Source organism: Cucumis sativus, chromosome 1 (genome assembly GCF_000004075.3).
Source record: "Cucumis sativus cultivar 9930 chromosome 1, Cucumber_9930_V3, whole genome shotgun sequence".
Taxonomy (NCBI): Eukaryota; Viridiplantae; Streptophyta; class Magnoliopsida; order Cucurbitales; family Cucurbitaceae; genus Cucumis; species Cucumis sativus.
Window position 1 is genome coordinate 18,962,285 of NC_026655.2, and position 16,933 is coordinate 18,979,217.

The window sequence follows — 16,933 nt, forward strand, 5'->3', positions numbered from 1 at the left end:
CTATTTGATCCTTGCGTTTCAAATTCTTGGCCTCTTTTCTTCATAGATTTAAATATTGTTCTATGATAGTTATACACTTGTTTTTTAAGGGGCAGCAGAAGAGAAGAAAACGATTTAGTCCAACGAGAGGGCTGACAAAAAGGAGTGAAAACCAGAGAAATGTAAAATGGATTGCCCGTGCAAGAAGCCCACAAAATAGGAAAACTAAATGAACCAACAATCCAAGGAACATAAAACCAAAGCACCCCAAAAGTGGAACAAAAACCAAGCCATTAACATCCACCAGTGATCCATAACAAAGTGACAAGAAACTGATACAAAGAGAAAAGCGAAAAAGGGTAAGGTATATTAAAGAGCCAGGATTTGTTTGTCAGACCCCTCTCAAAGCAAGTATGTAGCCTTTTCTCATATGAGATTGAGCATTCCAGATTTTGTATCACTCTATTTTTTTTTTGTTGCATCATCTGCTTTTTCTTTCTTTTCATTTCTTTTTGTCCTAGAGGAAATAGCTATAATACAGTTGCTCTACACCAAGGTGCCAATGCAAGTACGTGTGGCATCCAATTGAAAAACTCTTATGCGAATGAAGTCATACCAGTGTGCTTCATGAGGTTCATTAAAAGATGAAGGATGAGGGGAGTTAAGTGGAGTTGGGATGGGGACTATGGGGCTGGAAAGGTAGAATTTCATATTGGGTTCCGATGGCACCACCATAATGGCAGTAAAGTGCTTAACACGAGGGCAAAAATTTGTCTTAGGAAGATTGTTGGTGGTATGATTTGTTTTGTGCACAGGTTTTTTTCAAAAGAGCAGAAGAGGAAAGGTGAAGAGAGAAGTAATTTGGACTGGATGAAGGAAGAAAATGCGTATGAGTGTATCTGATTGTGAAAGAGAGAATAAGTTGTATGAGTGTATCTGATTGTGAAAGAGAGAATAAGTTTGTCACCGAAGAGGCTGAAAGAGAAAGATGAGAAGACTTGTTCCGAGTGTAAATCAAAAGACGATGCATGGGATAAGTCAACAGTAGAGAGAGGTTATTGTTTGGGCAGAAAAATAGATGATAGTGAAAGCTGGTTGGAATCTTTAATTAGAAAGATGAATTTCAAACCTTCTTTTTCATTCCCTTGAGGGATGATGACTTTTTTAAGGCTCTATTAATGGCAAGCTTAACAACTTCTACACAATGTCCTTTCCGGTAGGTAAACTTTTTCAACTCATAGGTCGTATTCATCAAGACAACATTTTTGGAAGAACTTTTGGTGAACGGGGTTGTCAATCAATGCGACATAAACAAGGGCTATCCAACAACAAAACTCCTTCTGAGATGGACTGAAAGATCTCTCTTTCCAATCTTCATGATGCACAAGCCATGGTCAAGTTCAATGGAGAAGATCTTTTTTGTCGATAGTGAAGGACGGAAGTCGAGAGGAAAAAAGGGCGAGACATGTCATTGATCAGACAGGGTTAAAGATGGAGATTGGTAAAAAAGAGATGTAGGGAGACGATGATAATTGGTAAGAAAGAGATATAGGGAGACAATGTCGTTGCTCAAACTGACCTTCGTGGCCTCCGTTGTATTCTCTCTTCCTTCTCCTAACCATCATTTCCACTTCCCAAATCATCTTTAGCCATTCCACTGTCTCTGTTCCTCATCCATCCCTTTGTCATCAGGGGAAAGAGAAGGTTCTAGTTGTGCCAATCATTAAACTTTAACGTCTATGGGTGTTTGTGTCACCCTTATCTATTGTTTAGGGTGGAATCCTAATACATAAAATAAATGATATATACTGGTGCTTTAAAAAGCCCTCCCAGGCGCACGCCTAGTCTCAAGGTTCAAGTCTAGTACCTCTTAAGGCAAGGCTTGCCTTTTGTGAAGCCCCAAAGTTCAAAATCCTACGCCTTAAGGCTTTTTCATTATTATTTTTAAATAGTAGTAATTAGGGGTTTTCCTTCTCTATTAACTAAAAAAAATTAATCTAGTAAGCCCAAATGCCAAACTTCTGTGGTTAGAGGTTTTTTCTTCATATTCCTGCTTCAACTATGCTTTCTCTACTTAATGTAGTACTGCAAAAAGCACACACTTTCTTTTGCGCTATGCGCTTAAGCCTAGAAGACTATTGCGCTTAATTGCACCTCAAGCTTTAAAAAAAACACAGGAAGACGTGAGATTTCTCTTTTTTTTAAAAGAAATATTGGAACCACATTCAAGCTCCATTTTGGAAGTTCCGTGCCTTTTGATTTAGATCCATCTGAATAGTTATTATTAGAAGAGATTGGGAATGGTTTTATCTCCTATCCGCCCTCCCTCCCTCCCACAACCCTCAACCCTCAACCCTCAACCCTCAACCCTCAACCCCAACCCCCAACCCCCACCCATATACTATTAAAGGAAATAGATGGATGTGTTACCACCTTTCTGTCTTTTTATTCTTTTGTCAAACTTTCTTATCAATTATCCTTAGATGGTTATACTTTGTATTTCAAGTCAAAACCACAAGTATTCAGTTCATTCTTGAAGTATATTGATTCATTTCAATATTGCAGTTGGTCGAATAGGAGAAGTTCACCTTTTTTCCCCTTCCTTTTCATAAAAATGTTAAGAAATTGGATATTGCTATCTTGATGCTGTGCAATGGCATTATTAGGAGATTCTGTACATAGAAACTGAAGCGACAAAGGGAAATCATCATTATGTGAATACTCTATAATATCATTGTGTAAATACATTCCTACAGACATCTGCTTAGACCAAGAAAAAAAAAAATCTCGGAACCCCTGAAAGGAGAACTCTCTCAACAAGGAAAACAATTTTATGTGACATGACAACCCCAAGAAAGAGCAAAATGGAACACTCTGATCAGGGAGAGAACTAGTTTCCAGCCGTCCGATCTCTTTTTTTGTGTGTGTTTTCCATCTGTAGATTCAGATACTCATGGGGCTATGTGGATCATTAAGACCTGCAATGGCTGTTTCTATTTTAATCTTCAAGCAATCTCTCTCCTCTTGCTCAGCCTGCAATGCCACAAAGCATAATTTCAATTACATTTTCATTTTCAGCTTGGGAAGAGTTACTTCTGCTTGAATCTCACCAAAACCTTTTCCCTATACTATACTTGGAGTTGTTGGAATACTATGGTATTGCATATTCCTTATATTTTCAAACAAGGAAGGAATATAGTAAGAAATTTTTTCATTAGTGTTCTAGCTGATTTGGCCATTATTTTAAATAGGTGGTTGCTATATGATTATTCTTTTTTTCTATTTGTCTGATTGCTTTCTAGAAAGAAGTAAAAGTTAAAGCTATTAATAATTTATAACTATTTAAAGTAGGGGCACTTATTCGACAATTATTTTCCTTACTAGGAAAGGAATGATTGTATTGTATGAACTTTTGTAGTCTTCATACTTTAGGTTGATTCGTGAATATGCCATTAATTATCATTTAAAAGATTAATATAAGGTTTAAGTGCTTTATCATTATCAATATAATTTCACTGCTATGTGACTTAACCTCTATAACGTAAAATTATCACTGGCTGGATGTGCTAAGTTTGCGGTGAGGCTCCCGTTTACTATGGGAAAATGTGTATATAATTGAAAGCACAATCATGAAGAGGAGAAAAGCAATAGACATGTCAGCTAATTACATGTTCTTAAAGATGTGGGGGTGATGAGGTGAGGTAATCGAAAAATGGCTTTCACTCCCAACCTCACAAAATTTGCATCGTAAGTGAATTTTCCACTTTACTAAAGTGGTTCTATTGACTAAGTCCACAAATTATGGCCTATTCTTTATTTGGACAATATCTTTTGTTTTCCTTTCTCACACTATAAATTTGTCTTGGACAGCTCATCACAGAAGAATTCCCCGTAGACCAACTTCTACCTTTCTTCACCCAAAAGCAATCAAGACTTAGATTATGCCCCATTTTGTGGTGTATTTTCTATGTTTGCCTTTAAAAAAAAGAAAGAAAAGGTTCTCCAAAACATAGCTCAAGTGACAAATAAATCTCCCACTCGTGTATTTAAATAATACTACTACTAATAATAAAACAAATCTTCAAAAATAATGTATTTAGAATTTCAATGGAAATGAAAGTTTTACTTGAAAGTAGTGTTTCAAGCATGAATTTCACTTGGATAAGAATTTAACTTTTAAAATTAGTTCTACCAGTAACATGAATTTCCATGTTGTATATCCCATCTTTTTCAACGTTCTAAAAAACTAAGTTGAAGTCTTGAAAACTAAGAAAATTGTTTTTAATTTTTATTTTTTAGAATTTAGTTAGGAATTCATGTGAAAAATCATATTCGATAAGTGAGAAGCAAGATGCAACTTCATAGGCAAACAGACATGAAGTTCAAAATACAAAAAATTAAAGATGAAATAATTATCTGGTCTAAGTTCTAAAATTTTGTAGGCAAATACGAGTTTGTCTCTATATTTAGGGATGTGGAGGTAGGAAAATTTGTCCAAAAAAAAATTGACAACAATATTTACACTTCATTTAAATAGTTTTTTTTTTTTTTTTCAAAAACCCCAAGAAAGTGGATGGTGTTACAAAAAAGAGTTTATTTCCAATTTCGTAATTTATGTTGCAAAATTTTGGAAATATTCCTAAATTAGTACCAAAGTGTCCAATTCTATGTAAGGAAAAATACACAGGCCAAATGTAAGGATAGGAACTTCATTTAGGAGGGGGGGGGGGGGGGGGAGAAAAGACACAATCTGGCCCACGCGGAAACAAAACATCATTGACTTTATTTGTTTTATTCACTATCATTATTTAGAAATTGTAAGCAATTTTCAAAGATAATTCCAAAACAGTTCTTTCATCCAACACCCAACATACCCATCCACAAAACCCTCTCTTTTGATAAATATTCATTCGTTAAAATAGAAGTTTACCTTTCTTTTTTGTTCAGTAAGAGATTATTAACACACACTTGGGAGAATTTTAACCTTTAATTTTCTTTATAAATGTCTTTCAAAAGAAGATTAGGTAAAGAAAAAAACGAGCGTCACAGTAAAACGCACATTTCTAATTCAAAACCACCAAAATAAACAGCAGCAAGCAACTGCCCAAAGAAAACGACACAATACTAATAATAAAAGGTTTATTTAAAAAAAGAGAAAGAAAACATTCCACTGATACCACCATAGGTTTAGACAAAAGCATATATCTTCATATATTGATCTCCTCCTTTTTTTGAGGACCAATTATGGGTATTATGCGTATGGTAGCACATGACAAATCACAAAAGAAACATACCCAATTTCCATTTCCTAGCAAAGGCCACGAGTTCCTTATTTTTCCTCTTAAAAATTCATTTTCCATTTCATTTCTTCTTACAGTCATTGACAAACTGGTTTGATTCTGCTAATAAGTGAATTCTCTTATTCATTTAATACCCATTTGAACATCTTAAGAGAATAATGAAACAAAATACTTCAAGCACAAAAACCGTTCAAATTTTAAAATTACTGGGTGAGAGCGCCACAATGTGACTGACTTTGAGAGAATAGTATCTCGAATTCAGAATCAATTTGATTTATATGGATTATATTAATGATCTAAGAGGTGAGGAGAGTGTGGTTACCTCAATGAAGACAGTTTTCAGAAGCCTTCCAGAAACAGCAGTAATATTGGCAGTGATGATCTTGAGGTTGAGTGACTCAAAAACTTCACAGAGTTTAACCATTGAATCTGCTCTTTTGCAGCAGGTCATGCTCACTACTATTGTTCTATCTCCCATGTATGTTACACTAAGCTGCAATAATTCATCAAAATCCCCCTCACTTTCAAAATCGCTTATCGAATTCATTTATGAAACTTAGCAAGAGAGAAAGAAACTTACATCCAGAACTTCAATTGGGGAAATTCTTGAAACAGGAGAATCATAACTGAAGTATTGCTCAGTTTTCTTCCTCTTTGATCTTAGCAGTAAGGGAAGTTGATCCTGGTCAAATTCATACCCTGTTATCTTCTTCAACTTTCCTGATTCGAGCTCGTAAATTTCAGCTTGAATCCTCCTCTCTTGGTCATGCAAATCATGGATGTAATCGATTGCATCTTTTATAATCGAAGCCTTATCCATCTGCTCAATCCAAAATTTGTCAATCGATTAATTCCCAAAAATCCAAAAAACCAAGCCTATTAGCCTAGTTATGGAAAATCAAACACCAGCAACGAATTGATCAATTAAACCTAACCTTACTTATATTCGGAACAACCGATCGAAGTGCAAAAAGCCTCTCGTTCAGCTTCCTCCTTCTATTCCTTTCCGATGCTACGTTCTTCGAAGCCGCCGATCCATCCGGCGAACTCGAATCATAATCACCCGAAAACGGCTCTTCCAATCCCCAACTGTAATCAGCAAAAACACGGGCGTCAAATTCCAGTTTTTTTTAAAAAAAATCCCTAAAACCCTCATTAACACCAACATTTTAAAAAGAGAAATAAAGAAATAAAGAAATAGAAAAGACCTGTCGAGCTCTTCTCCTATGAAGATTTCATTCCCGAAGGGATTCAAGTAGTCGTCTCCGATAATATCCATACCCCGGTGGCTGTAGGTAGCTTCGACGGAGAGGAAGATATGATTATTATCGTTATCGTTGTTGTTAATGATGAGTTTATAAGTTAATATTTCTTATTATTATGTGTTGCTATCTCAGTATTAGTAAATGATTTGATCACTGTGATCGAATTTCATTATATAATATTATATATATATATATACCTGATAGAGCGGACACGGGTGATGCTACAGTTACATGCGGGTTATTCAATTTTCCAATCACCTTCTCTCTTGTGTGAAACTCTTGATACTTCCTCGAAAGATCTCCACCGTCCAATTCCCCGTGGGAACGATTCCTTCATTTTCCTCACTCACTTTCCCCCTTTTTGTTTTAGTTACCCTAAATACTATTTCAACATAAATCATTAATAATTTAGAATTAAAATAACCAATTCCTTACCCTAAACATCTTTAACAATATTGTAACGTATGAATGTGACTATATATGAATGCAACCTTCCAAAAATAACAAAAAAAAAAATTATGATAATAAAACACATCTCACTATATTTTATAGATTGCAAAAATAGTAAATTTAAAAGTTGATATCATCCCATTTTCTATCAATTTTTCTGTGTGAATGATATAATATATTTTTTTCTAAGAGGTGGTTTTACTTTTCCTTTTCTCTTTTTACATTTGGTACATTTTGAGAATATTGTTTTCTTCCTAATTATCAATTATGTTAGGTCAAATATTCTATTTGGATGACTTTGAAAATAGGATTTCAAAAGATGCACTTTTGGAAGTCTTTAAACCATTTTAGAATTATGGTCTTGTTGAAAACCATTTGCCTAAATTCTCAAACTTTTAATTGGTTTTTTTTCCACGTTTTTGTTCCAACTATTTTTCTCAAAATCATGGGTAGAATGATTTTTTTATTGATTAATTTTAAAAAATGAAATGATTAACTAAGAAAGTTAAAATAAGTTTCTTTTCCATGAAGATTTTTTTTTAGGTTTTGAAAAATTTTGAAAGAACAAAAAAAAGAAAAAAAAAGATAAACTATATATCTTTGGATTAGGTAAACTTGGAAATTGCAACTAAATGTGTACGACTTACCAAATGCAATCAAATTGACTTTTGGTTTTGGCTTACTTATTTTCACATCAACACTTTGATCAAAACAATTGAATTACAATAAGTCACGAGATGGGATGACCATCAAAAGTTTGACTCGATAAAATTATGAGTTAATGATTTTATAACAGTCGGATTGTTTTTTCAAAATGTTTTGATTTCAAGAAACAAATCATTTATGAGATTATGGTGTTTGATAATCACGTAAAATAATTTTGACTATCAACTATAGTTCTCATAATGTTTAAAATTTGTTCTTTTTAGTAATTTAACATTTGTAAGAACGTTTTTATGTAAAGCAAATGTAAACGCAGGCATAGAAATTTATTTTTATTCTCCATTAATATCTTTTATAATTTTTATTTCAATGCATTGAAAACATTAAAAAAAAAAGTACAAATCTTTAGTTCTTGAACTTCCATTATTGTTTTATTTTGGTTAGTTTTTTAGCTTTTAAAATTTTAAGAAAGTCCTTGTTTTAGTCCTTACTATTAAGATTCAATCAACAGTTGGACATGATTATAACTTTAGACGACTAAACTAACAAATAAGTTATGCTATGGCACTTTGAGATATTAGAGGTTCTTCTTCAACTTTTTAACATTTCTTCTATAACTTTTTGTTCGATTCCAATTTTGCACAAATAATCAAGCTAAACCGTACTACTTACACCTCAAACAGAGATAAAAAGAAACACCCTTTCAAAACTCTATTTTTCTTAAAAAAGGAAGAAAATAAATGGGTAAATTTTCAAATACTTTATCCATCCATAGCATCATTATTGGTGAAATCCAAACGAAGGATTTAAACAAAATTGCTTTCATCTTAAATGTAATGATTTATTTAATTCAGATTTTTAAACATAACCCTAATAAAAGTTTAAAAAAACATATTATATATTTGAAAAGAAAAAAAAGAAAAAACACTTGGGACGTTTCAAATTATTTTTATTCCATCTTTTGAAATATTTCAATCACTTGTTGGCAGGGGTGATGAAAAAAATGCACAATCATAAAGTATTATCTGTATAAAATTTGAAGAAAAAATAGATAGATTGAAATTGAATATAAATTTTTTTTAGAAAAAAGAATTGAAATATTTGATTATGTAATGAATAGGCCGCAAAGGAAACAGTGCCTCAAAAGAACGAACTTTGGTATTAATTTCCAAAGGCGTATGCTCTTGATTTCATGTTTATTTTTTCTTTATACATTCTACGTGGCGTCCACTCATTGGTCAATCTTCTATTATTGCTCATATTATATTCCAAATGAATCATTTCGTTTACCAATTGTTCTTTGTCTAAACCTTTTAAAAAACACAAACAAAAACTTTCTAATCTCTCTCTCTCTCTCTTACAATAATCCTTTTATTTTATTTATTCAAATCAAACCAAAATAATTTGACCCCTTGATCACTCATTTATTATTTTATTATTTGTTAATTTGGTAGACTTTCCTCATTTTCAAATGAGAGTTTGTAAAAATAGGAAAAAAGAAAAAAAATGATGATAATAGATCTTATGTCGTTTATATTTTCTGAATTAAAAGTTATAAAAATAACAAATTTAAAAGTAAATTAACATTAATTACTAGTCATATTTGTCAATTTTGTAATACGTAAAAAAAATGTTATGAGCTGTATTTTTTGTTATTTAATATAATTTTTCATTTTCAAATACTTTTTGAGTTAATTTAAGGATATTATTTTAAATACTAAGACTTGTGAGATTTTAGATAATTATATAACAAAATATCATAATTTAACGGTAATGAATCTCGATAGATCAAGATAATCTATTGTTTTTTATTTATATATCATTTTCATTTTGTAATATTTTAGTTAGTTTTACTTTATTCCACTGACTTAAAAGTTTTTAATATTAAAATCCACACATTTATTTATTTATTTATCTATGAACTTCTAATCATAAAAATTTATTAGAAGGATTAGAGTGAGTAATAATGGGATTGAAATAAGTTTAAAAATTATTTAAAATAATACGGAGGAGAAACTTTAGAAAAAGTTTAATTGTTATTGAATGTGTTTAATTGAAGACAATTATTCAATGTGTTTGATACAAAAAAGATATGAGTCTAACCACCATACCATAAACAAAGTGTATAAGATGACTTCAAATCAATATCCAAGAACCAATTACAATATAGAATCCAATCCACTCCATTAAAATAATTGAAATGATTAGACTTTAGAAAAGTTATTATTTATTTTATTGTATTAAAAACAGAAATCACAAAGCTTAATGCAAATTAAGTAAATGAAAGGAGAAAAAAAATCACTTTTTATTTGTGCTTTTCTACTAATATATAATTATTCTTGAATTTTCACTAAATATTCGCTTTTTATTTATCTAATCAATTTAACTAATTGCATATTCGAATTTAAAAGGAAGACATTAATGAATTAGAAGGTACTACCTATATCAACAAGTGTACATTATTCTTTTTTGGTAGTTCGATCATATGAGCTTCAAAGTTAAACGTGAGTTTGAAGCAATTTTATGTTGGATGATTTTCTGAATGAGAGTGAGGACAAAACATTTTAAAAGAACTCGTGTTAGTTTACACGACAACACGATGATTAATATAAGATTTGATATCTTTTAACAACCATATAATTGGATTAATGGTTTGGTATAAATCTACAATTTGGGAAAACAAAAAAAGGGTAAAGATAGTTAAAGAATCAAACTTCTCAAAAAAGAAAAAAAGGAAAGAAAACACAAATAATCTAAATATTACGCCATCGGCTTATGTCACCGCATTTATTTTACGCTGACGTCATACCCTTTTTTACTTTATTTATTTATTTATTATTTTAAAAAAAGATTAAATTTGTAAATTACTTTTCTCTCTTTCTCTTTTTTCCGCTTTACGCAATTTTCAACTTTATAAAATTAATGGGCAGTAGATTTTAAATGTCAAAATGAAGTGTGGTAAAAAACACGTGTCATTTGGAAAAGTATGGTAGTTTACATTTAAATTAGAAAAAATGGGTTGTTTTAAAATAATTTAGGTAAAATGAGTTTTTTTTTATTATTATTTAATGGATTTCTTTTCTATTTAATATTTTTAAACATCTATTAATGTAAATTCTGTAAATTAGGCTAATTACATTACATTAGGCTAATTATATTACATTCCTTAATTAAGTTGGATAATTTAGCTATTTATGCATCATTTGATATTCTTGTAATACACAGAAATTTCATCAATAAAATATTCCTTTCACAACTTCATCCCTTCTTATTCTCTCTTTTTTTTTTTATTATAATTTTTTAATTTTAATAATTTATTAACCAATTATATACTTAATGATTTTTTAATATTTTTTTCACAAATTCATAATTACTATTATATACTTAATTATTTTTAACTTAATGTTTTTATAATAATTTATTATTCTTATTTTTTTCATTTCTTTTGTTATTTTGGATGTATCTAGTTCATATTACAAATCTTAAATCGACGCCGTTTTAAAAAAAATGCATCCAAATACATAAAAATTTAATTTAATTAAAATATTAAAAGAATTAATCGACCATACTTATAAATAAAACATTAAAAGAATTAACAATGTTCATAATACATATATTGTGCCAATCTTTGGATCAAACTTTTTTAAAAACTGTGTCAATTTAAAAATTATAGTATAAACTCGATATATTCAAAATAAGAAAAGAAAAGAAAATATATAGATTAATTATATAAAATTTTTTAAAAATTATTCTCTAAATTTTAAATTATTAACAAAACATTATAGAGATCGAGGAGAAAAAAAATAAAAGAATAAATTATCAAACATATTCCAAAAATAGGGAAGTGCATCATACAAAAAATATAGATAATAAATTATTACAAAAGTGAGTAAATATGAATTTGTGAAAAAAACTTTAAAAAAAATTAAGAATAATAAATTATTACAAAATCATTCAGTTAAAAATAGTTAAGTATATAATAGTAAATATGAATTTGTGAAAAAATATTAAAAAATCATTAAGTATATAATTGGTTAATACATTATTAAAATTAAAAAATTATAATGATAAAGAAAGGAGGAGAGAGAATAATAAGTGATGAAGTTAGAGTTAAAAAAAAAAATTAAATAAAAAAAGGAATCCACTCAATGAAAAAAAATAACTCATTTTACCTAAATTGTTTTAAAATCATCCATTTTTTTTAATTTAAATATAAAACTACTCTACTTTTCCAAACCACCAAAAAATACACAGGGAATTGACAAAAATAGGCCAAAAATGGGGTAGATAAAGACTTTTAGGATTGATTGTAAAAAAGTTGACATTTAAGACAAATTGGAGGTGAAATGACGAAAATACCTTCATTTCATATTAAACATTTCAATTTAAGAACCTGCGAGATGTTTACGAGATGTCTACCAGATGTTTGCGAGATAAAATAATAATAATAATAAATTGTTTTAATTGTTTTATTTTTTTAAATCCGAATATGAATTGTGTTATATGTATATATATTTGCATCTTAAATGTATAAATCAAATATTATTTTTTATTGTTTCAAAGTTGATTTGTGGTTGTTTAAGGTTGTTTTAGAGATGTTTCAAAGGATGTTAGCAATTTATTATTATTATTATTTTATCTCGCAAACATCTGGTAGACATCTCGCAGACATCTCGCAGGTTCTTAAATTGAAATGTTTAATCTGAAATAAGGGTATTTTCGTCATTTCACATTCAATTTGTCCTAAATGTCAACTTTTTTACAATCAATCCTAAAAGTCTTTATCTACTCCATTTTTGGCCTATTTTTGTCAATTTCCCAAAATACACTTCTTTAATTTCACATCAACAAATCATGTTAATCATTCACACTTTCTCTCGGTATCTTTTCTTAATATCGAATTTGTAATCATTAACTTTTGAACGTGACTTATAAATTATATAATTTAAATCGATCTATCTCTACTATATAGAGCAATCTATTCATATCTTCACTAAAGAATTGTCACATAATCGTTTCTACTTTACTACCTTGAGTTTGAAGCGTAATTTGTAATTTAGCTTATTTTATTACTTAATTATGTCAGTTAGTTCTTTCCTTACTTATTCCTCAATTTGTGTAATCATCCATGTATTTATTCTACTTAAAAGATCAAATTATCAATAATACATTAGAAGATTCAACTAATTTTTAAAAGATTATATGTCAATTTATGGGTGTTTAACCAAAATATTTAAATATAGTAAAATGAACTAAAATATTTAACAAACATCAGAGTCTATATTGTGATCATAGATCGCAATAGACTATCACATGTGTTTATTATGGCATACATAGACACATACAACAATCCGTTACAATCTATATGGATTCACTATAGATAAAGATGATATATTTTTGCTAAATTTATAAATAGTTTAATTGGTTTTGTCATTTAAAATGATTATTATATTTTCTTTCAATGAAATTTTCAAGATTAGATGGACTTTTGTGTGTTGAAAATCTTATATATATAGCCAAAATGTCAAGTTTCCCTTAAGCACGCCCTCAATTAATTCATATAGGAGTAAGGTGATCCTACTTTTTCTATTGTTCTTATCCCTTTGCTCTTTGCATTTGTCCATTGTCTGTGGTCCATTGTATGGTTCATACAATGCTTTTGAATAAAATGACATGAAATATAAAAAGTCAAGAATGTTGATTATATTAAAAAGCATATTGAATACTCACATTAATTTGCATATTCAATGATAATGTGAATTCAAAATTCCAGTCAATCAATTATATTATTTAATTATAAAGTCTTGAATTAAGGTCATGTTGAGAAATGTCACGATCAAAGTCTAATTATAATTTGAGAATAAACTTTGTTATGGTTTCATTTCATGAGAGATGTTAGACTTCTATATGAATAATTGCAATAATAAAACATAATTCATTTCTAAAATAGTTTATTTATTTATTTTTAAATAAACCGTTATAAGAATTAAAATACATATTATTTTATTTACTTATATTTTTATACTTGAAAAATATATATTGTTGATATAAAGATTTTAAAAAAAATATATATTTTGTGCAATATTGAATGGCCTAAACAATTATTGTATCAATTAAGCATATCAACTTAGGCGTATATTAAAGTTAGATCGAATATTTTTCATTAAATATATCACATGAACAAGTGGTGTGAAACCAAATTAATAATACACATGGCTAAAAGAATAGCATGAATTATTATAGCTATTTATGTTGAGACAATATGTACCATACACACACATGCACTTTTATGTTTAGATACATGTGACACATGCATGTTTGAATGTTTCTTACACACATAACCTTGTAAATTTACAACGCACTCTTGGACACAATTTTCGTGATAACGATATTATACGTGACATACTTCATTACATTTCCAGCTATATACTTTGTCTATATTTTTCTATTTATTATTATAGTTAGAGTTTATTCTCTAAAATATAACCCTCTCTTTTAGTTATAGTTTTGAGACAAAATACACGTTTTCAAGATGTGTATCAATTTGAAATATTTTCTTTTTGTGCTAAATGGGTCCTCCATCAATTAAGTTGATATAATTGCTAGTAAGTTGATATAATTGCTAGTTGACTAACAAACAAGTGATATGACTAACATTTATTAATTGATTAAATAATGATACACTATGGGTTGTAAGAAAATATTTAGTACGTACTATTATTACATTCTACTCTTTTCATTCATGATTTGATAAGTTTTATTAAATGATTTATTCATTTGTTTCATGAATCGGGCCCTGCGGTGAAAATCTTCATATTAATATAAGACTAGAGATTTTCTTACCGAGACAATAGTGTACCAACTTGACTCTACCACCCAAAATTAAATCAGAGTTAAACTTTTAATTTTATTTTTACATGGCGGAGAGATGGAAAGTACGTGAGATATGTCGTCTTACGATGCACCTAATCATTGTTTGAGATGGAGATGGAAGAAGATTGACTTTATTTGCCATGTCACCCATGTCGCCGCCTAAATCACCCAAAAAATATAAAAATAAATATATTTTATCCTCTAATAAATAAATGTTATTGGTTATGTGCCAATTTCCATCAATCAACTAACCTTAACGATTATCTTAAAACTTTGTCAACAAATTAGATATAAATTTCAAACATTAATAAGCAAACGTTTATTTTGATTCATAAATGGTTGTCTATCACATTAAAAAAATGTCACCATACATCAACAAAATTCAAAGAGTCATTTACATCACGTCAACTTATTTAGAACGTAGTTGGTATATATTATAGATCACTATCGACCTTCTCCTAGAATATGTCTCTCACTATAACAATTCAATTATTAACTAACCCATAAATAGTTGAAAACTTTTATTGTATACTATATTCACTATTTCGTAATCATCATATTTTCCCATTATATTTTTAACCCCTAACTAAAATAGTGATACATAAATGTCAATTTTTATCGTAACCTTAAAACTACACTAACCAACCCAACCAATCGACGGAATATTTATTTATGATCTTATTTACTTTATACCAAAATACTAAAACAACACAAAACAAGATTATTTCACTCAATTATTTATAACATACCTGGAATTTGAGTGAAGAAAGAGACTGTTTGTAATACTTTGGTCAAATCAAGATTGAAATTAAATATAGTGATTATATATAATTACTGTTTATTTGGAATTAGTTGGATTGATTAGGAAAACAAAGTTTATAAACTTTTGAAAGTTGAAAAATAAGTTATTTGTTTTATTTATAAAAGAAAATAGCATTTAATTAGACATGATGTTAATAGGACAGCTAGGATGGCCGCCCTTCGTCTATACATTGGTGTGAAAATAACATAATTTCAAATATGGTGACCCACACATATACATATATGGTTTAATAATAAACCATAATGTTAAATGGGAATGGACATGCTAACCTATAGATCACGTAACAAAAAACGGCTTTCATTTATATATATATAGAAGTATTTTTTGGTTAGAAAAAAGGTGATAGTGAAGTTTTAGGTGGACAATTATGAATAAATATTCTGGTTATTCATGAGACTTTTCTACTAAAAAAAATTAGATCAATAGTCGCTTTTACAATTCTTACATCATACTAGGACATTTGGAGTTGTTAGAGTTATTAGCTTTTGTTTAGTGACTAAGTATTTGTCATCTCAAGATCATGATCTCCAACAATGTACGTGTGGGGTAAAATAGAGAGAGTTTCTTTTTATAAGAGAGTTTCGTATTTTTTAATGTAAAAGAATAAAGTTTGTAACTTCTATTTTATATAGTCAGATTGTTCTATTATTGTCTCCGATTTTGACCTTAAATTTGTATAGGGGTCTTAGCTTGTTTGTATATAAAAATGACTGTGTGTGTTATTCTCGTCCTTTTCTTCTTTTCCTTCATATTTGTTGCAACCTTTCTCTATTCGGTCACAATCTTTTTCTTGACAGTTTCAATTACCTTATATTTGTTCTACTCAATTTGAAACAAAATGCTCTTTTAGTCACAATATGTAAGGTGAAAAAGTTGAACGTAAATATGTGAAGTTGATAAAACAAGTCGTCAGTTGGATTTATTCTCGTGTGTTGTTGATGTGTTAGAAACAATAATAACGATTAATAATTTATTCATATGGTGGGTAAGATTGAGTTTGAATTACATATATGTTGTGGAAAAAGTAAATACTTCTTCTGAAAGTAATTTCAACGCATGCAACGTTTGATAATCTTCAAAGGTTAACACAATACGACTCTTCTCTCAAACGTACTAAACATCAAGGAAATTAAAGGATTTAAATAATCAAATAAAGAACTTCGATCATGTTAGGTTAAACTTACGTAAGGATACTACAATATTTCAACTTTATTGAAAAAACGGTAGAAGAAGATTTTGTGTTGCTTGTTTTAGATGTCCAAGATAAGTTGAATATAATAATTTTAAATCCAAAAATAAGATTTTCGTTCAAAAAATGTAAAAGGAAATTTCAAACTTTCAATCACCACATGTTTTTAATGTCAATTATTAACCCTTTGTTTCAAATCACACACACAAGTTATGTTCCCCACAAAGAAACTTAAAATATTTTCATATAGAAGGAGTCTTAATCTTCTCATGTTGGATTTAAAGGCCTTAAAACCCTCTAACTGCAATAAATAATAAGTTATTACAACACGTGCGATGTGGCGTACGTGACTTAAAATCTTTATAACATAATTTATTAAAGAATTTTCAAT

The 16,933-nt window shown here is 29.2% G+C and overlaps 1 protein-coding gene across 1 annotated transcript; it reads right to left on the reverse strand.

Moving 5' to 3' along the window:
• Positions 1–2,660: 2,660 nt before the first annotated feature.
• LOC101203659 (transcription factor bHLH35) lies at positions 2,661–6,705 on the reverse strand. Its single transcript, XM_004146289.3, has 5 exons — positions 6,488–6,705; positions 6,215–6,368; positions 5,860–6,099; positions 5,602–5,772; positions 2,661–3,012 (listed from the first exon to the last, which is right to left on the reverse strand). Exons 1-5 carry the CDS (start codon positions 6,556–6,558, stop codon positions 2,923–2,925), a joined length of 726 nt encoding a protein of 241 aa, XP_004146337.1. The 5' UTR covers positions 6,559–6,705; the 3' UTR covers positions 2,661–2,922.
• Positions 6,706–16,933: the final 10,228 nt, after the last annotated feature.

Bases quoted from the DNA above. Each gene is read 5' to 3' on its own strand.
- LOC101203659 (XM_004146289.3), bottom strand. From the start codon at position 6,558: ATGGATATTATCGGAGACGACTACTTGAATCCCTTCGGGAATGAAATC. The intron at 6,100-6,214 runs GTTAGGTTTAAT...TGGATTGAGCAG, and splicing joins TTGTTCCGAATATAAGTAAG to ATGGATAAGGCTTCGATTAT. The intron at 5,773-5,859 runs GTAAGTTTCTTT...GAATTATTGCAG, and splicing joins CCCCAATTGAAGTTCTGGAT to CTTAGTGTAACATACATGGG.